This window comes from Mytilus trossulus, chromosome 12 (assembly GCF_036588685.1).
Source record: "Mytilus trossulus isolate FHL-02 chromosome 12, PNRI_Mtr1.1.1.hap1, whole genome shotgun sequence".
Lineage (NCBI taxonomy): Eukaryota > Metazoa > Mollusca > Bivalvia > Mytilida > Mytilidae > Mytilus > Mytilus trossulus.
The window spans coordinates 42370352-42393355 of NC_086384.1; the positions used below are offsets into that span (position 1 = coordinate 42370352).

The following is a 23004-nucleotide window of genomic DNA, read 5'->3' on the forward strand; positions in this document are numbered from 1 at the left end:
GCCAATGAAAAAGACCTCAAAACACACTGGCAGTGAACAATATAGTCAATGAAAACGACCACTTAACATATTGGCAGTAGATACAATTAGTAAATTAAGGTAACTACTAGACATTCTGGCAGTGAAAAAATTTAACAAGAAAGTTTATTAGAGTTGGTATATATATATATAGAAGTGTATTCAAACAACACTGTTCTTTTCGAAATATTGCACATTAAAGACACCCTTGTAAAAAAAGAGCAGGCTAATGACACCACAAGGAAGCACTCACACCTAGAAAATAGAGAGGGAATGATATTACTTGCTATAACTTGTTTCCCAATCCACTTTAAATAAATATGTTTAAACTAACACAATACTGAATGTTTTCATGATTTATTTATATTTCAATGGTAGTACAATTGTTTACACCATTTAAGCCTTTAACAATAAACAAGTAATGTACATGTCTCTCAAACCTTTATGCAGGTAAACATATTTCAAATTGTCATTCTCCTATAAAAAAAACAATAGTTGATGAAGAATACATAAGTCTTAAATGATAAATCTGATTTTTTTCTCATTTATGACTGACATCATTATAATTTTAAAAGTATTAGTATGTCATAATCCATTTCAAACCGTTACAAATTAAGGAGGCTCGCGGGTATAAAAAATCGGAAAAAAATTAAATATTTGTTTTTTCATTACAAATTTTATTTATTACACAATTAGCTATTGCTTCATAATATGGCACAAAAATCACCAAGAAAAATCGATTTGGTTTGTCCACAGATGACTTTTAAAATGTTCATATCATTGAAAAAGCTCCAAATTATCTCCCTTTGGTGCAAAAATGTCATTTTTGTACGTTAAAATTGAAATATCTTTTTTAACTCATCGGTGACCTATATTTTTTATTACTGTTTTCAAACAAACTGTACATAAACTAAATAATTGTAAAATTTTAACGATTTCTGTAATTTAGTTCTTTTTTTATTTCGATATTACCAATATTTCTCCTATTAGTTCAACAGAAAAAAAGGACATTAACAAGAATGTATGCTTTTTTCGGAGTCAAATTGTGAGCTTAAATGAACGGTGACCCCATATTTTTATTTTATATTTCCATTAGATATAAGATAAGGTTTAATCATGGAAAAACATAGGAAAATCCTATATTAGAAAAAAAAGTTGATTTAGACCCGCGAGCCCCCTTAAGCCTTCTTGTGAGCTACAAAATCATTGAACCAGTTTGCCTGATCAAAATATTTGTCAGGATCATCTGTAACATATATCAAAGTACCAATCACATAGTCAATTTCATTTTTACTCAAAAACTAGTGTTATTTCCTATTCAAAATTACTAGTAAAATAAATAAACTCATATATTTTATAACAATAGAAAATAATATTTTTAATTTTAAAAATAAAACCATGTTTTACAAGAATGCATTTGTCATGTTTGTCAGTGTATTTTACCAACCATGTCTCTCTTTCAGTTTAGTATATCACCACTGACTCCATTATGAGCAATTGTGATCTAAGAGAAATTGAGCACTTGAATTGGAATGGGAATGTCCCATTTGATCAAATTTTGCGTCAACTCAGAGGGGGGATATGAGGGGTCCTGATTCGGAAATCCCAGGCTTGAAAACACGAAATCCCAAGGTCCCCAACTTAAATTAGTTTAATCCTGACATCCTGAAATCCAAAAATAATTCCTGGATCCTGAAAGGGTCAATCCCAAAAATCCTTAGAAACATCTGATCCCAGAGTCCCAATAAAGGTCCTATCCCCCCTCAACTCAGGTTACAAAAACCCATTTATTGGCTGTTCTATGATGAATACTGTCTCAAATAAAAACCTACCAAAACAGAAATAATTGTAAACTTAACTCTTGCATCAAGTTGCTTATAATTTGTTTAACCTGTGAAAAGCAATCACCCATCTACAGCATCAAAATCTTCTACCTTATAGCAAATTTATTTGTAGTTTCAATAAACAAGAAGTCAAAGGTTAAATAAACAAAATGACTAAAAGATTATTTTTACAGACCCTTACAAAACATTTCTTTGATTCTCATTCCTAAGTCTAACTTTTTCAGAGGAATTTTTTATTTTTGGTATTTATGACTATTTTCTATCATTTTGCAAACATTTTCACCAAAAAATGGGTGGATTCTCTAAGAAAAATTATAGAATCTTTTGTAATATAGATAACAGCAATTCATCACAATTATTCCCTATATATGTATATATATATTAAAACATATTTACAATAACAAAAAAAAAAACATAAAACTTAAAACAAAACAAATTTTTACTGTTGTTATGAAAATGAATACTCAAACAGATCATTCAAACAAAAAATATCATAATTGATTAACTGAAACTTTTTAACATGTTTAAGCTGTATAACTGGTAGCATTTTAATCGATAAATATTCCATCATAAGTATTTGTACATACAACTTAGAGGTGAAAAAAACAGATTTGAATTTTTGTTCATTCTCGTTTCATTATTGCATTTACAAATTTTTTTTTACTTGTAACTGTCTTTTAAAGACAAATTTTACAACATAAAAAAAATAAATAAGTTCAAATTACTTCAATTTTACAAAGTTCATTATTTTTAACACTATACGAACATTAAGGATGTCTGCTGGTCATGTTTTTGAATTCTTGTCATATTTTCGATTTTCTCAGGTTTTATCCATCCAAATATATTAAAAAAAATTTACACGACACCCCACTTTTGTCTTCATAAATCTGTTAAATAGATCATTTAAGATTTAGTGATCCGGCGGCATGAAATCCTTGTTATTTTTTCTTGGTTTAAAGGGTAAAAAACAATTCCAATGTTAACAAATAGTAAAGTCTGAAGAAAACCCTTTTCCCGCCATTTTCTAAATGTCTTGTATTTTGAAAACTACACACGAGACTAATGATTTTATTACTTCATTTTGTTTAAATATCAAAGTTGTTTTCATTTTAAGCAACCACATGAAATCCTTGTTATTTTAAATTAGAGCAGCAGACATCCTTAATACATGATCTATTAATACCTTTTGGTTGTTTTTTACATAATTTTTTTTTTTAAGAACAGTAATCATTTGTTTAAAAGTACTTTTTTTCAAATTTGATAGATCATTAACAAACTATTTGATCAAACTATTTGATCAAAATGATTTGGAAATCAATTTTTGACAAGTTTGAGTCATGATTACACAAACACATATATAATATAAACACTGCATTTAATTGGGTTCAAATGAAAAAAAGTATTCATATCCAATCCTTATTTCCAATTTTACTTTTTGAAATGTTTTCCTTAGTTTTTTTGCATATCAGAAATAAAAGATCAAATCTGAATAACTGAGAATCGGATTCAGAATTTAGTCACTAAAGAAGACTTATTTTTATTTTTTTATTTTTTTTATTTCTTAATTTTTTACTTATAATTATTATCTAATTCATGAAACCTACATCATCTTTAATGTTTATTCATCAAAATCTACTTATTTTACCATGCTGATGCATACCCGTCATATTTACTATTTATAGCTTTGATTTCATAGCAACTTTATTCAATACATCAAAGTGAAAGTTGCAAAACCTCACATAAAATGTATCCATATTCTTCTTCTTTGCCACATAAAATGGCAAGAAATTATATCATGATATACAGATACCAAGTCAAGAATTTAATACAGCTATATATATATTAATATGATAAAATATCTATGTTCTGTAACCTATTCGACAATGTTCCGTAAAACATATTTGACAGTATAAGCGAAAGCAGCAAGTCCGATAACAACAAATATATTAGCCAAAGCACTGCCGATAATTCCTTGATTATTTCCGTTGGTATTCTGTCCGTTCAGTAACTGAGATTGTGTATTGCCGTTCCTTGTTGATTCTGCTAGTTCTCTTTCTCTTCTAGCTTGTTCTTCTCTTATTTTCTGAAATGTAAAGACTGACCATCAGACAAGGGTCTGGATTGGGGTATCTTCTTTTCAAGGTTATTTTTTCTTTATGCGTTATTTTTGTTGACCATAATGACTATTATTCTCTTCTTAACAAAATAGCCCATTTTTTTTTAAAGTTCATCCATCTTTTTATCGTCTATATATTTTCAATTGTTTTTTTTATCGTCTATATATTTTCAATTGTTTTTTTATCGTCTATATATTTTCAATTGTTCTCTTTTTTTTGTAAACCCAATCCACACTAGAATTGCAAAGAAGCTTTTATAGAAGTGTTTTAAGGTGGCTCAGGGGCTATTCAAAGTTTCTATCAGAAGTGCTGTATTTTAAGTTATTTTATTCTTTAAAGAAAATGAATCAAACTGGTCGGAAAAAAAAGGGGTCGCGGACCAAATAAGCTCAAAATTTTACTTTTAAACAGGTATGTTAAAGGGACCATTTTTCAATGAAATGATAAGGAAAGCAGAGGTGTTGACATATTTTTATCAAAATATCATAAAAACGTTCTATGACAATTGGTCCAAAATTGTAATATGAAAAGCTGGCATATAGCTTCAAAGAATGAGCCAATAAAAAACACAGGTCACCGATTAGGAAAAAAAATGTTTTGCCTTAAAACCCAAATTTTGTGGGAAAATGGTGAAACTGGGTGAAATGTCATTTTGACCCTTTAACAAATACGGATAATAACGAAAATATCCTATTAGTCACATAACTACAATGATTTAACATTTCTAATCAATCAAAATATTTTTAAAAAATATATCAAATTTACAAAAAATACTTTTGTAATTTATGCATGAAATTATGCGCAGTCGAATTGTCCTGAGCCACCTTAATCAGCATTTCCGGAGTTCTAAATTATCAAATTTCACATATTTGTTTCAATATGGCAATAATAAATGGACACAAAAATTATAATCCCTTTTCATTTTCAGTAATCGACAGAAACTTATTATTTGTTGACATTCTTTGGGAAACAACAATATTATTGTATATTTATATTGTATGTAATGATCAAGTTAGATGCTAACTATGTAAATGTTACAAAATTTTGTTGAGTTTTGAATACTGTAAACCAAATAATTTTTGCGGCTTTCATGTGAAGAAAAATCATGTGAATACAAGTCTTTGCAAAAATTTAGAAACCTGGATCCTTCTTTGTCTTACTACATCCGATTCAATTAAATTTGAAAATAGCAAACTTAAATTGCCACGAATTAGGATAGAAAATGCGAAATGCGAAATAAGATATCTGCGAAAATAAGTTGGTTTAAAGTACACCTCTGGCATGTTTAATTTTGATGGATATTTTTTTAAATGATATAGTGTTTGAAATATTTCATGTCGTATCTTTGTTCAGTATGAATGAATTTCTTAAAATAGCTGTTCAATTATATAAATTGTACACTAAAAAAAAACCATGTTCTCTTTCTTAACCTTACCTCAGCCTCTTCTGGGAATAATTCACAAAATGTTTTATCTTTTAAATTAAACTGTCCACTCTGTGCAGCCAATTGTCTTTTCTAAAATAAAACATGAATAGTGAATTGAATATACAAAAAGTCAAATAACAACAAGAATGTGTCCAAAGTACACGGATGCCCCACTTGCACTATAATTTTCGATGTTCAATGGACCGTGAAATTGGATAAAAAAAATATAATTAGGCATTAAAATTAAAAATATAATATCATAGGGAACATGTGTACTAAGTTTCAAGTTGATTGGACTTCAACTTCATCAAAAACTACCTCGACCAAAAACTTTAACCTGAAACATGCACTTTCATTTTCTATGTTCAGTGGACCGTGAAATTGGGGTCAAAAGTTTAATTTGGCTTTAAAATTAGAAAGATCATATCATATGGAACATGTGTACTAAGTTTCAAGTTGATTGGACTTCAACTTCATCAAAAACTACCTTGACCAAAAACTTTATCCTGCTGCAAATGTTTGCACCTGTCCTAAGTCAGGAATCTGATGTACAGTAGTTGTCGTTTGTTTATGTAATATATACGTGTTTCTCGTTTCTCGTTTTGTTTATATAGATTAGACCGTTGGTTTTCCCGTTTGAATGGTTTTACACTAGTATTAAATTTTGGGGCCCTTTATAGCTTGTTGTTCGGTGTGAGCCAAGGCTCCGTGTTGAAGGCCGTACTTTAACCTATAATGGTTTAATTTTTAAATTGTTATTTGGATGGAGAGTTGTCTCATTGGCACTCACACCACATCTTCCTATATCTATTTAACCTGAAGCGGGACAGACAGACAAACGAACAGACGGACAGACAGATGGACGGAAGAACAAACAGACAGACGAACGGACGCACAGACCAGAAAACATAATGCCCCTCTACTATCGTAGGTGGGGCATAAAAACAGAAAATTCTAAACAAGAATACCTTATCATGCTTATCAAATAGCAAAATCAAAAGCTCAAACACATTAAACGAATAGATCCCAACTTTCATATTCTTGACTTGGTACAGGGATTAAACCTCGTTTTATAGCAAGCTCAATCTTTCACTAGTATGAGTCGCATAAAATTCCATTAGATTGACAATGCTGTGTAAACAAAACAAACAAACATAATACTAATAAAAAGTAAAAATGTAAAAAATAGGGATAAGCAGTCAACGTTGTGTTTTGTTCACCAACACCAAGAAATACTTTCAAACAACAAAAAATTATAAAGAAAACACTATAAACAGTTGCATTTTTGCTAGCCAATGGTTATGATCCAGTCCCATGATCTACACCCGTGGCAGAATTTCAACGAGAGATAATGATTTTTTTGGTCACAGTTCTAACTGGCTGCATCCAAAAAACACCTTTGAGATGATCACATGTAGAAAATTGGCTGCATCCAAAAAACACCTTTGAGATGATCACATGTAGAAAATTTAAACAAACTATTGACATGTGCTGATTGTGCAATAAGTTTTTAACCCCAGATATAACCAGATGCTCCACAGGGTGCAGCTTTATACGACCGCAGAGGTTGAACCCTGAACAGTTGGGGCAAGTATGGACACAACATTCAAGCTGAATCCAGCTCTAAATTTGGATTTTGATTAAATAGTTGACACAGCATAGGTTTCTGACTCAGAATGAATGTGTTCTAATGAACTTGAAATTTTTGTTTTCTCTTTGAGCAAATCACTATGCTGTTGAATATTAATCCTCTCGAAAAAATGTTTGAAGAAAAATTTTCTTTTTATTTATGAAATTTCAAATGAGAAATATTGAACACCCCCCCCCCCCCCCCTCAACCCTGACCCAATTTTTCACATCCCCCTTTCCCTTATTCCAAAACTGATCTCAATTCAAATTTCTTATAGAGTTTGCAACAATAACTGCTCATTTAAATACATCATAAAATATTAACCCTTTCCTCCATGGATTTTTTTTCCTCACATACTTGATTTGCATAGGATTTTTTTCAATAAAAAAAAATCATCAGGTTCAAAGTCATAATGCATTGTGAAAAACAAATATTTCATCAATGAAATTCAAGTCAGATATTCTCATGATTATCCTTTTCATATTGGATACAAACTTTTTTAAGTCTGATGTAGACATTTTGTAGTCAAAGCGTTTCAACTGAGGTACTACACAGGCGCCAAAAGGCGTCATTATGGAGTAAAGGGGGTGGCGTCAAAAAGCGTCATTATGGAGGAAAGGGTTAATATGTCAATGTCTTACCGCCTGGACTACGTTCACAGGGAGATCCCCCAAAATGGTACCCCAAGAGGGTAAAAAAAGTGCTTGTTATCACTGAATGGTAAAGATTGTTTTAATTTATCAGTTGGTAGTAAAAAGTGAATATACATTGTATATTGTATATAACAAAGATTTAAGTTGATTCTGGACAAAGAAAGATAACTCCAATTAAAAAATTTCTTGCTATTGCACAATATTGTGCAATTAAATATTTCTTGCTTACTATTCTGGACAAAGAAAGATAACTCTAATTAAAAAAAAAATGAAATTGCACAATATTGTGCAATTAGATATTTCTGGCTATTGCCCAATACTGTGCAATTGAAAAGACTTGCTATTGAACAATTGAAGATTTCTTGCTATTGCCCAATACTGTGTAATGGAAAATTTCTTCCTATTGCACAATACTTAATATAATAATTTTAGATCCTGATTTGGACCAACTTGAAAACTGGGCCCATAATCAAAAATCTAAGTACATTTTCAGATTCAGCATTTCAAAGAACCCCAAGAATTCAATTTTTGTCAAAATCAAACTCAGTTTCATTTTGGACCCTTTGGACCTTAATGTAGACCAATTTGAAAACGGGACCAAAAATTAAGAATCTACATACACGGTTAGATTCGGCATATCAAAGAACCCCAATAATTCAATTGTTGATGAAATCAAACAAAGTTTAATTTGGACCCTTTGGGCCCCTTTTTCCTAAACTGTTAGGACCAAAACTCCTAAAATCAATACCAACCTTCCTTTTATGGTCATAAAAACCTTGTGTTTAAATTTCATAGATTTCTATTTACTTATACTAAAGTTATGGTGTGAAAACCAAGAAAAATGCTTATTTGGACCCTTTTTTGGCCCCTAATTCCTAAACTGTTAGAACCAAAACTCCCCTAATCAATCCCAACCTTCCTTTTGTGGTTATAGACCTTGTGTTAAAATTTCATAGATTTCTATTCACTTTTACAAAAGTTAGAGTGCGAAAACTAAAAGTATTGGGATGACGACGACGCAGACGACGACGCCAACATGACAGCAATATACGACGACAATTTTAAAGTTTATAATCAACTAGTTCCTGGGTATGTTTCCCGTACAAAAAGTTGGAATGTCATAATTTTTTCAGTTACTGCTTTATAAAATTTGTAAACACTATCAGTAGATGGTGCAACAATGTAATCACAAATGTTGGCTTAATATGCCAAGGGTGGAAAGAAAGGGACTGGAACGTAACCCTTGGCTAGTGAAGATGAAACAATTGTTTCTTTGTCTGATTTTGTTAGTTTGGTCATATTTAACAAACTTTAAAAAATAATGTTCCCATCATTGACATTAAAATTACTGTATAAAGTAACAAATACCCTTCCATTAAACTTTATAGTGGTAAGTGCAGATATTTCTAAAACTAAAATTCATTTTATTCTTCACAATTAAACAAGACAGTAGAAAGTCAAATATGAAAAATAGAAACAAGGCTTCAGGTACATAAAACAACCTTTGAAACATGTGATTGTAATATCCAATGAAAACAGGAGAATGCTAAACCATATGTTATATTTCCGATTATTTCAATGTACTTACAGTATAATCAGATGTCTCTATACTTCCTAATGTAGCACTCTTTTCCAACTGTAAGACATAAATACATCATTAATTTAATTTCAAATTAATTTATGCACAATCATATCTTTGATCTTGTGAACTTTTGACTCCTCAAGATTTTTTTAGATTTTTTTGAATATTTTCCATGAGCATGAAATTTCAACAAAATATCCCGCACTTATCTAAACTAAAAAATTCTTAATTCTTAATTTCAGTTTTTACAATGAAGTATGCACCGAATAGTAAGGGCTATTGGTTGTTTATGTATGCATTCGTTCGATGTATACAAAATCATTCAAAGAATATTTGTGCATTGTGGGGAGATACTGTTAGTCCTTCCTCTATTCCCTAATCCATTTTATGGAATAGCAATTAATATTCCTCATCTCAAAACTATCTTTATACATGCATTATACAAAAGACAACCAGATGCTCCGCAGGGCGTAGCTTTATACGACCGCAGAGGTTGAACCCTGAACGGTTGGGGCAAGTATGGACACAACATTCAAGCTGGATTCCGCTCTAAATTTGGATTGTGATTAAATAGTTGACACAGCATAGGTTTCTGACACAGAATGAATGTATTCAAATGAACTTAAAATTTTTGTTTTCTCTTAGAGCAATTCACTATGCTGTTGAATATTAATCCTCTCAAAAAAATGTTTGAAGAAATTTTCTTTTTATTTATGAAATTTCAAATGAGAAAAATTGAACCCAATTTTTTAATCACATCCCCCATTCCCTTTATATTCCAAAACTAATTTCAATTAATATATTCTAATGGAGTTTGCAACAATTACTACTCATTTAAATACATCATAAAATATTAAGATGTAAAAAAACTGCTTGTTATCACTGAATGGTAAAGATTATTTAAATTTATCAGTTGGTAGTAAAAAGTGAATATACATTGTATATTGTATATAACAAAGATTTAAGTTGATTCTGGACAAAGAAAGATAACTCCAATTAAAAAAAAATCTTGCAGATATTTCTTGCTTACTATACTGGACAAAGAAAGATAACTCTTAATTAAAAAAAAATTTGCTATTTCACAATATTGTGAAATTAGATATTTCTTGCCATTGCACAATACTGTGCAATTGAAAAGACTTGCTATTGCACAATACTTAATATAATAATTTTAGATCCTGATTTGGACCAACTTGAAAACTGAGCCCATAATCAAAAATCTAAGTACATGTTTAGATTCAGCATATCAAAGAGGCCCAAGAATTTAATTTTTGTTAAAATCAAACTTAGTTTAATTTTGGACCCTTTGCACTTTAATTTAGACCAATTTTAAAACTGGACCAAAAATTAAGAATCTACATACACAGTTAGATTTGGCATATCAAAGAACCCCAATTATTCAATTTTTGATGAAATCAAACAATGTTTAATTTTGGACCTCGATTTGGGCCAACTTGAAAACTGGGCCAATAATCAAAAATCTAAGTACATTTTTAGATTCAGCATATCAAAGAACCCCAAGATTTCAATTTTTGTTAAAATCAAACTAAGTTTAATTTTGGACCCTTTGGACCTTAATGTAGACCAATTTAAAAACTGGACCAAAAATTAAGAATCTACATACACAGTTAAATTCGGCATATTAAATAACCCCAATTATTCAATTTTGATGAAATCAAACAAAGTTTAATTTTGGACCCTTTGGGCCCCTTTTTCCTTAACTGTTGGGACCAAAACTCCCAAAATCAATACCAACCTTCCTTTTATAGTCATAAACCTTGTGTTTAAATTTCATAGATTTCTATTTACTTATACTAACGCTATGGTGCGAAAACCAAGAAAAATGCTTATTTTGGTCCCTTTTTGGCCCCTAATTCCTAAACTGTTGGGACCGAAACTCCCAAAATCAATACCAACCTTCCTTTTGTGGTCATAAACCTTGTGTCAAAATTTCATAGATTTCTATTAACTTAAACTAAAGTTATAGTGCGAAAACCAAGAAAATGCTTATTTGGGCCCTTTTTGGCCCCTAATTCCTAAAATGTTGGGACCAAAACTCCCAAAACCAATACCAGCCTTCCTTTTATGGTCATAAACCTTGTGTTAAAATTTCATAGATTTCTATTCACTTTTACTAAAGTTAGAGTGCGAAAACTAAAAGTATTCGGACGACGACGACGACGACGACGACGACAGACGACGACGACGACGACGACGACGACGACGACGACGCCAACGTGATAGCAATATACGACGAAAATTTTTTCAAAATTTGCGGTCGTATAAAAAATGTATAATTCATCTTTGTTTCTTAGCTATAGAAACCCATAACCCTTTAGATTCTTAATAGGCCAATTACTCAAATCTTCTTTGGATGAATCCATAATGTGAAACAATCTATTTATAATCTAGTTAGGGGGGGGGGGGGAGTGGAAGGCACTTTTATCAAAATTTGATGGGTGGTGATTATTTTAGAAAGATTTTTTAAACATTTAAATTAAATATCCAATTTAAACTGTCAACATGGTGCGGTCAAATAAAAAGTGCCTTCCTTCCCCCCATACATTTATTTTGGGAAAATCCCTTACTGAATATGTATTAAAATCGTATACGTTTGGTGTAATAATCCAATTATTTATATTTTTAATCAATATAGGATTATATATATATAATTAAAAACCTACCATAAAACTTAACAATCCTGTCAATATGGTAGATACAGACCATGCTGGATTCCATGTATCTGGATGAAAATCACTTATTGAAAGACATAATCTGAAATAAATAATAATATCATGAATATTGTGTCTTTAAAGTCATAAGAAACCTCAAATCAAAAAAAAATAATGCATATGTTTTTTATAACTCAATGGATAGTTTTCATTGTAAAACTTATGTACATATACTTTTTTCTGAAGAAAATTCTTTAATTTATTCATATTTAGAAGAAGTTTACTTTATTTGAATTGCTTCCTTCCAGCAAGCAATTTCTCCGATATATTTTCCGTATGCAAGGTGACCTCAGTGTGACCCATCTCATAAAAATCTGGTGACCACAATACGCATGGATGTCCTTAAAATAAACTATTATCTGAATTTACATGTTGAACACGTGCTCAATTTCCATGCTTTTTTGTTTATTTTTTCGTCAATTGTTGACAAACAGGTGACAATCGTTAAACTTCGGCTTCAAAACACGAACTTTAATTACCTGCCATATTTTCACAACAACACTGACTGATTGAAAAAAAATTGACGATTATACGAAATTTACATGAAAAAAATGATAAATTCCTGCACAGAAGACTAAGTTTATGATGTTTGTATGCATTGCTTTTTTCTGCGCAATTTGCTGAAGTTTATAGAGAAATAAAAAGTTTATCTATGTAATGTTGTTTGTCCTTTTACTACTACATGTATTTTTATTTTCATTTTTTGCTTTGGTATTGTCATTTTTTCTTTTGACTTGTACCTTCTGCATTTTAAAAAGAGAACCAGTAAGACATTTTCAGTCTGAAATACAATATATCATGCAATATTGTTGAGCACTGTAACTTACTTTATAATTGAACTGGTCATGTTAATTGTGGGTCCACTAACATGTTTAACCCAACCACATGCACCACTGTCCCAAAATTAGGGGAGACTTGTGGGTCCACTAACATGTTTAACCCCACCACATACACCACTGTCCCAAAATTAGGGGAGACTTGTGGGTCCACTAACACGTTTAACCCCACCACATGCTATATATATGTGCCTGTTTTAAGTCAGGAGCCTGTATAATTCAATGTTTGTTGGTTTTTTTTGTGTTTCATCATTTTGTATGACTGATTTGGAATGCATGCACGTGCACTGAATATGAGTATTTTTTGTAAACTTTTCTGGTCTATCATGTCTATTGGAGCTATAGAATATGGTAACTATTTTAACTTTGCATAGGTTATAAATCCTCAATTTTTGAAGTAATCCCTTTCTACATTTCATATAACTGACAAAAAAGTTCTAAAAAGTTATCATCATATGTAATTCTGTCTTTTGCATATAAAGCAGATCAATAAAATTTAGTTTGTCGTACGTAAGTAGTTCATGAATATTCATGACATGTGATCATTTGTCCGCACTTAAAACCTATGCGGTCACCTTTCTGACCATCGACTCTCGCTATAGCCTAAAGTTGACACATGTATTCACGGTTGATTTAATGTGAATTTGTAATTTGAATTATGATATTATTGTTATTATGTTTGTATGTGATACATACATTGTTGTAATATATTGACTTAAAGGTTATAGCGAGTAGCACACCTACTGTATGTCGTTTGTTCTTTGTAGGACATAGAATATTAATTACTTTATATTCGGACAAATGTAGTGAGGGAGAATATAAGGATTGTTACCCTTCCTGAGCACATGAGATAACCCCATTTTTGGTGGCATGTGTGTTGCTCATTTTTTTGTTCTTCGATTTTTTTTTCTGGTTTAGAAGACTGTTGCCTGTCTTTAAAATCATTATTTCTTGGTTGAAATGTCTTTGTTATTCTTACCTTGTATTACATTTAAACCTTCCATTTGGTTTAGAAGACTGTTGCCTGTCTTTAAAATCATTATTCCTTGGTTAAAATGTCTTTTTGATTCTTACCTTGTATTACATTTAAACCTTCCATTTGGAGTAATCATATAAATACTTGGTGGCTTGAAAGGAAATTCTCTGGGAAATATCAACTTCCCATGATAGATCCCACCTAGAAAATAAAATGTCATGAATTTATCTAATTTAAAATCTAAAAGCCTTTGCACGGTTATAATTAGTTCTGCTATATTGAATAGGGAGCAGATTTTTTTTAAAGAGGTGAAAATAGTATGATAGTACAGGAAATCCTATGCATGTTTCCAAGCAACTGCTCTGTTTTAATGATGTTTTCCCTGATTTTTCAGACCCCTTTTCAAACTCAAAATTATAAACTAACCATGAAGGGGCCTATAAACTAAACTTTCTTGTAGCTGAAACTCCAGGTAGTAGGATACACTGAACTATGTAGAAAATGAATCATCCAGTCACAGTTTTTTGCTACTTATTAAATACACTCTATATTAGCAGCCATTCCTAATGTATTACATGATTTTCTATGACTTTGATTGGTTTCTCTCTATAGATGTGTTCGTCTAAACTGGCTAGTATAAAAATCCGATATTTCTTGATGCTGTGGTATTAAAGTATCAGTAGATAGTTTGACTTTAGTTTAAAAGTTCATTGGCAAATTAACTCAATATTCAGAGCGAGAACATATTACTTTTATAGTACTATGTAATTTGGGTTCTTACTAAGAGAATTACATTAATCCAGGCCTATTCGACTCGCCTTAGTGAGAACCAGGTGTAATATGAACCCGGCTTTGTACAAGACTGTTCAGACCAACAGCCTGTTTTGAATTTTGAACAGTCTGAAGGAATACATGTCTCCCTACCATGATGAACAGTATTTGCTCTATCTCATATATGCAGCATGCTTAATTTTTATTTGACCTGGATGGGGATTTAACCAAAAACCTTCTGCACTCTAGGAAAGTACATGTAGGTTACCAGCAAGGCCGTAACTACCCTTGAGGCAAGTGAGGCAATTGCCTCACTAAAATTTCGACACTGATTATTATTTTTTATACATATATATAAATATAATAGTCATTTGTTGTTCTGTCTCAACCTTAATTTCTATAACTTGTTATCATTCCTTTTTAACCATTCTTCCTGGATATAACTCAGCATCTCAACGGGTGATGTTTCTCGATTACATTAACCTATAGTAACGATAATCATCATGGATCTCTGGTTAAAAACAGGCTCTTGCAGAAAAGGGAAAAGCGACACTGAAGGTAAAGAAGGAATAAACTATTTTTTTTGTGAACAGAGTCTGAGTATTGCAAATAAATTCTTCATTCGAACAATCCAAAAACGATAAGTAGACTGACAAATCAAGTACATGGCTTTGCAAGGGGGCAGTCCTGTCTGCGTATTCATTTCTCCGTTTCACCAACTTTTGACAAATCAAGAACTGGGTATCGCAAGGGGGCAGTCCTGGCTGCGTATTCATTTCTCCATTTCACGAACTTTAATCTTTCTCTTTACAGATAAATAAAATATAAATAATATGAAACATGCATTGATTAGTTTTTATCAATGTTTCTTTAACCTTAAAAATTGAAAGAATATCCCATATTCCAATTTGATATTATTGAGGAATGGTAGAACCTTTAACACAGGATTTTGTCTTTATTTATTCGGGACTACGGAATTTCGTTTTCTTATATTCGGGGTTTCGGAATCGGACACCCCAACCCCTAACCCCTAAATTTATACATTCTGGAACTAAAATACCACCGACTATTTCCAGAAATAATTTGAAATTACGGACCTACATGTAAACGTCAAAAACTCCATTCAAATTCCCCTGTATCCATATCATATATACTTACTTTATAGATAGAATCATATACATGTATCTTACCTCATTATATCCCTAGTTTGTCTACTCTATGTCAGCATAAAAGCGAGTTTAATATTTTGTAAATTCGACTGTATGATGGTGCTTACAGGAAAGCTTAATTCCCCTTTGCAAACAAAACTGTTACTACCGATGCTGCTACTGAATTGCTGATGGAGAAGGAATTGGAAGAAGACATTGATCATTGTGTTGGTGATAATGTACCACCTTTAGAAACACAGAATGCCCTGAAACGACTATAAACTTAGAAAAGAGCATGCATGAGAGGCGAGAGATTGTGCGGTCTTGCCATGCTCTATGTTCATCACGATAAGGATATCAGCAGACCCTGATGATTCTGAAACGATTTAACTGAACCGGCCATAGAAAAAATTGGAAAACTCTACTGAATCGATGTTTGTTTTATGTTCTGGCAGCAGACTCAAATTGATTTTTGGATGATTATCTTACATATAAATTTAAATAAAGTTGTTAAAAATTTGATGTTAGTAAAAGTCTTAAAATATGAAAAATTTATATAAAAGTGTCCAAATTCAAAACATTATCAAACTCTCTAAAAATGCCTAGAATGCAGGATTTTGCACTATTCATTTCATACCCTCAAAAAAAATTGTCGCCTCACTTCGCTCGGCTCAATTATTTTGCCTCACTAAGATAAGAGGCCTAGTTACGGCCTTGACCAGGAGACCAACAAGACAAGACAGTACCAGTAGGGTATCAGTATATATGATATTACCTTCATATGGAGATTTTTCTGGTCCTGTAACTATGTAGTGCCTACAAAGATAAAACAAATTATGTTTTAACAAATAGGTTAAATTTAGTAATTTAGAATATATAGTTCAAAGGTGATTTCAACAGTATTTTTACCCATGATTAAATCTATAATTAGATGAACTTAAACCCTTAAATATCTTACAGAGAAGGACATTGCAATACAATTATTGGGTATAATTATTTATACAATGAGTATTTTTTATATTAGTAATTTAAATTCAAAAAATGCTTTATGTATCAGTTTTCATGGTTTGAGTAGGTTTTTCATTGGGTTGTTTAAGTTTACAAGTTACATGTAGCAATGCAATTTCATTTATGTTCTAGTTTCCCCAGGGCTTTAAAACTATTTCTATATTTTACCATGTTTACTTTCAATGTTCTATCTGAATAGATTTTTATACATGTTATAAAAGTATTCAATTATAAATTTGATGTGCTAGTATTTTACATGATTTAGGGATACAGCAATTTTCCAAATCCCATTGTGCTACATCATAACATGTATTTGAATTTACAAAGAAGAAAACTGAATCCTAACTGACATGACTGATATTACTGATGAACAAATCTTCTGCCAACCCAAGTGAACTTGAGATAGTTTAAATATCTTCCATTAAAGTACAGACCTGCAGACATCAGGAACTCTTATATGATACATGAACAATCCGATGTTGATCTGTTACAGCTAATGATTTAATATGACATTGTTTAATTTTCAATGTTTTTTTTTAAATGTGATATATAATCAATATTACCATTCCAATATATTAGATGGTAGTGGAGCAGCTTTGACATAAGGTACTGGGTCACGCATTATACGCATGAAATCCTGCTTTAGTCTGGCTGTTGCCGTGTTGTTGACACGTTTTCCGCTCATCCTAAAAAGTATTGATATGATAATTTTTACAAAATCCATATATATAAAATTGATAATGCTATATGTATATATATATTCATTAAATAAAAAAGTAAAATAAGTTAAAAAGTTAACAGTTCCATTCAATAGATTTCATCCTTCCATTGGGACTCTTCAGGATAACTGATATGGCGTCGTTATGGGCGACCTCGTTAAGGACTGTTAACTTTTTTAACTTATTTTACTATTTTATTTAATGAATATATATACATCTGCACATGTGAAATTTATTTTTTTAGCTTATTTATATATAACGTAGTTTTCAATTTAGACTCGTATATACACAGCCATGTATCACCATCGATGATGGCGATCCGATGGATACATCTGTTGTAGGGTTGTCACTGACTCAGACATTCTTATGAATATATATATATATATATATGACAAAAACATTTCTTGTGGTTAATGGGTAAATATTTTTGCTGTGTGTCTGTTTTATTTAATTGGCTACAGATATAGGGGGAGATATCAAGAAACATGTTTAACCCAGCCTGTCCCAAATGATAGGAGCCTCTAGCCTTTGTTAGTCTTGTATGATTTTTTAATTTTAGTTTCTTTAGTATATTTGAGAGCTTAGTCTGATGTCCATTATCACTGAACTAGTTTACACTTTTTGTTTAGGGGGTTACTGAAGCATGCCTCAGGAGTGCAGGATTTTATTGCTGTACTGTATTAAAAAGCACATTGGTGACCTTTGGCAGTGTTAACCTCTCTTTGATCAGGTTGTCTAACATATCATATGTATTCAAATTTGGTATAATTCTATTCTTTCATGTCATTTACATGCATTTACATTATATTTTTTAATTTATATTTTTCTTATTTACATTTACATTCATTGGCATTAAACATGTAAAAGGCCGTCAGTTTTCTCGTTTGATAAGTTTTACATTGTCTGATCGGGGCCTTTTATAGCTGACTATGCGGTATGGGCTTTGCTCATTGTTGAAGACCGTACGGTGACCTATAGTTGTTAATGTTTGTGTCATTTTGGTCTTTTGTGAATAGTTGTCTCATTGGCAATCATACCACATCTTCTTTTTTATAAACATGTTATATACATTGTACAAATTAAAAACTATTATTTGCCATTCTTTTCATTGAATTCACAGAAGAACAGTTTGACTGTGGAGTGTTCCGAAATTCACAAAATCAGGAAATAACAAATAATTTTCGTGTATCTTTCATGTTTCATTCCTGATAGTAAAATTACATCATGACAGTTTAACATGTTTAATAATATATTTCATATATTAATATCAAATCGGTTGCATGTACACGTAGCATATACAGGCCAATTTGGCTACGCATCCTCACATGCAGGTATGCACAGACATTACCTTTTATATACAGGTTATGTTTTAGTATCCAAGACCAATTTGACCTAAATTATCAACTTGTTCGGATGTTGGCTCACTGACAATTGTAAAATTACAAAGCAAAAGTGTGGTTAGTGATATAGTGGTTTGGTTTCAAGCAAAGCCAGAGGGAAAATGATTTTCAAACCACTTCCTTATCATGTAAACAGGTGTCCCTGACGGTGACAGTGACAGTCGCGTACAAATATAATTTGACAATCATGACAATATGATTTCTGCCAGATAGGCTTACCTGAATTAATACGTGATAATAAAAAATGGTAAAAGTATATCAATGTTGGATAGACATAATGGTAACTGTTTTCACTTTTACTTTCTGAATGAACAAATCATGAATGAAATGTTTCTGTTTACGTCATTTTTACAGGATTTTTTTACTAAAAGACCCTTTCCCTATTTAGAACGGAAAATTCCGAAGTGTCTCGAAAATATTTTTAGATAAAAGAAGGATTACGTTCTAACCAAAAGAATAAAGGTTAGATTTTATGTTATCTTCAAATTATTCCTGTAATTACGTATAAACAATAAGCAGTCAAAAGACTTAGAGAAAACAATTACATTACAATAAATCAAAATCATCTGAATAAAAAGAATATCATATTAACACCATAATTCATTTTGCATGAATACAAAAGTCAGCACTTTAATAAAGGCCGGCATAAAGGAAAACTAGTTTATACGAGATATATAAAAAAAATCTAAAATATGATTGTTTTTTGTTCAACCATTAATTCAAGTGACATTGTGAAATAATAATTCGCTTTTATCTGCAGTATGGTTGAATTTTGCAAAAAAGCTAAGAAACATTGATGATGAATTATTCACTTGCAAGTGAATAATTCCGACCTCATTGAATCCGTATTCAAGTGAACTTCAATGTAATCCCTTAGCTAGAGATTGATAACGCCTGAACTGTGCGTGTTTGATTATTTAAAGGAAAAAAATGTTAACATTGAAAGTGAAACATAGGTAAATCATTTGAAGTTAACTTATTCAATACACAAAATACAATTCTTATACAGGTAAAACTAATGATTAACATATATTTTAAATCTATAATATGAAATTAAACAGACCTAGAAATCCCATTGCGAGTTCCATATTTAATCTTTTTTTTTATATACATACTATTCCCGTTTGAAAGGTTTTTCAACAGTAATGTCACAGTTGGGCCCCTTTGTAGCTTGCAGTTCGGTGTGAGCTAATTAAGGCTTCGCGTTGAAAGTACATTGACCTATAATGGATTACTTTAATAAATTGTGACTTGGATGAAAAGTTGTCTCATTGGCCATACTCATACCACATCGACCTATATATCTAATGATGTTTATTTCGCTTGTACAACATTTGGAGGTCTTCTGGGGTCATCGGAAGTCAACTCGATAGTTGATTAGATGGCGTCTAGACTAAAATTCACACAAAACGAAGCTACATATCCTCGAACCCATGATTTTAAAATTGTTTATTTTATATTTTTTTTATAATTGGATAAATGTTTTACATTGTAATAAATCAAATATGAGTATTTGAGTCAAATCGGAGAACATGAAATTGACAGCTAGTTCCCCTGAATAAGAACAGCAAAATAAAACAGTGCATAAAATAATGCACAACTTATTAACTGAACACTATAACTTAAGCAAAACATAAACAACTATATCATACACTTACAGTTAAAAAAAACTACTGAATCTTTTTATCACTGCCACAATTCTAGAATGGAACCCGTACAATTACTTCAAAACTCCGTGACGGGTCTATATTTACAAAAGAACTACAAGAAACATGTATAGTTTTGTGTTTATGCTCTAAACATTCTCTAAAGTTAGGAAAGAAAAGAAAAAATAGTCATTGTTCAACATGTACAAAGATAGTTGCAATATATAATTTGTGCAGTTCGAGAAAAATAAATATTAACTTCGACTACAATTTTGGCTCTACCTTCATTCTTAATATTCAATTTATAGATAACATTTTTATGGATCATCCCTGTTTGTGTAAGACATACATTTAGAATAACTCAATGCTCTTCTGTTTTGTCTCGAATGTACTACAAGTATATATATTATCCGTAGAAAAAAACAAACTTGTTTTAATACTATCAATTGATTGCAAAAATCGATGTCTATCAATAATAAATATAATCAGATATAAGGAGATGTTGTATGGGTGCCAATGAGACAAATCTCCAGCCAAGTCATAATTATTAAAAGTTAACCAATATAGGACAAAGTACGGTCTTCATATGAACACTGAGCCTTTGCTCGCAACGAACAGCAAGCTATAAAGCTCCCCTCTCCCCAAAAAAACACATCAACACTAGACAACCACTGAACATCAGGTTCCAGACTTAGGATAGTACAGGTACAAACAAATGCAGCGGATTTAAACGTTTTAATAGGTACCAATCTTCACTCTTACAAAATGTACCTGAAACAATATAGTGTAACATCACAACATGTTTAAAATTCTTCAAAATGTGCAAGATTTATCAACATGTCAAACAGTCCGTATTCACCTCAGAAACTAACAAAACCTTTGAATAGACTTATTGAGAAGGGATATATAGTTACGATACTGTTGTTACGTCATTAAAGATTGCATATTTTGGCGTTAATATTGATTCACTTATAGGGTCTTTGCGTCGGAACTAAACACACTTATTCAAAAACCTGCAGTTGTTGGCATTACACGAGTTATGTTCTTCTCATATATGTTATGATGATATGATACTAAACCCTTAAACGAGAAGGAGTGTGCCTGATTTTCATATGATGAAATCATAATCGTTCGGTCAGTTTAATTGAAGTCTGGAGCTGGCATGTCAGTTAACTGCTAGTAGTCTGACGTTATTTATGTATTATTGTCATTTTATTTATTTTCTTTGGTTACATCTTCTGACATCAGACTCGGACTTCTCTTGAACTGAATTTTAATGTGCGTATTGTTATGCGTTTACTTTTCTGCATTGGCTAGAGGTATAGGGGGAGGGTTGAGATTTCACAAACATGTTTAACCCCGCCTCATATTTGCGCCTGTCCCAAGTCAGGAGCCTCTGACCTTTGTTAGTGTTGTATTATTTTATTTTAGTTTCTTGTGTACAATTTGGAAATTATTATGGCGTTCATTATCGAGTATAAATCTGTTTAGGGGCCAGCTGCAGGACGCCTCCGGGTGCGGGAATTTCTCGCTACATTGAAGACCTGTTGGCGACCTTCTGTTGTTGTTTTTTTTTTTTCTAGGTCGGGTTGTTGTCTCTCTGACACATTCTCAAATTCCATTCTCAATTTTAGATTTATTGTACTTCATGAAGTGTAATGTGCACACACCATCATTACCGTCGCCATCAACATCTGACTTAAGTCATTACAAAACTATTATCTTTCGAACATTCTTATCTGTTGTATTAATTTGACAGTTGGTCTCTCGATCTGTTTATATGCTAATACTGTTTGTTGAATGGAATTAAACAACATTTTTTTGCACTTCAATAATTTTCAAAAGGTGTGAAATCTTTCGAATCTAATTGTTGATTCTGTTTTCTTATAAGGAACATAGCTTAAGATCCAATTCATTTCGTACATGTAGTTCATACACCAATGTCCACAGTGCATGATTAAACTATGATAGCATATATATATAATTATAGATGATATAACGATATAACAACAACTATTCAGCCATTACATTTTATATAGAAGTTCGTATTTCCGCCCAAGGCGACGTCACTGACAATACGACGTCGACAATAAACGTACAATAGTTGGAACGTTATGTTCCCGCGATAATCTCAACATACTGGGGCCGCGAAAAAGTAAAGATTATCACAATTTTCTAAAATTCTCAATTGTCCATTGATAAATCGTTTCACTGATAAATAACTGTCCATCAATAAATAATAATACTTTGAAATTGTCTCTCGCGTTGTGTTTTTTCTTTGTAATACTGAGCAAATCATATAAAAACGGAAATTACATTTAGCGATTAAATTGAATTAAAGTCTCACATGAAATAAAGTAAAATTCAACTTTGCGCTAAACGCGTAATTGTCTATCAACAACATCACTAATGGTCGTCTTCAGCATCATTGTTGTATCCAATTCCGTATGGTCTCACGGGCTATTTCGTCACGGAATGTTCTGTTAGTCCTGTATTTG

General features: G+C 31.4%; 1 protein-coding gene across 1 annotated transcript; it reads right to left on the reverse strand.

Annotated features, from left to right (window-relative positions):
- Positions 1–359: 359 nt before the first annotated feature.
- On the reverse strand, positions 360–19272 carry LOC134692117 (ubiquitin-conjugating enzyme E2 J2-like). The gene is made up of 8 exons (XM_063552537.1): positions 19080–19272; positions 17305–17427; positions 16509–16549; positions 13913–14015; positions 11955–12045; positions 9277–9324; positions 5415–5495; positions 360–3945 (listed from the first exon to the last, which is right to left on the reverse strand). The coding sequence occupies exons 2-8, from the start codon at positions 17424–17426 to the stop codon at positions 3736–3738; spliced, it is 696 nt and encodes a 231-aa protein (XP_063408607.1). The 5' UTR covers position 17427; positions 19080–19272; the 3' UTR covers positions 360–3735.
- Between the last annotated feature and the right edge of the window lie 3732 nt (positions 19273–23004).

What these genes read in the sequence shown, in the direction of transcription:
- LOC134692117 (XM_063552537.1), bottom strand. Translation starts at nt 17,426, where the DNA reads ATGAGCGGAAAACGTGTCAACAACACGGCAACAGCCAGACTAAAGCAG. An exon ending in CCATCTAATATATTGGAATG is followed by an intron (nt 16,550 to 17,304) that starts GTAATATTGATT and finishes TTATCTTTGTAG; the next exon opens with GCACTACATAGTTACAGGAC. An exon ending in TATTCCCAGAAGAGGCTGAG is followed by an intron (nt 3,946 to 5,414) that starts GTAAGGTTAAGA and finishes TTTACATTTCAG; the next exon opens with AAAATAAGAGAAGAACAAGC.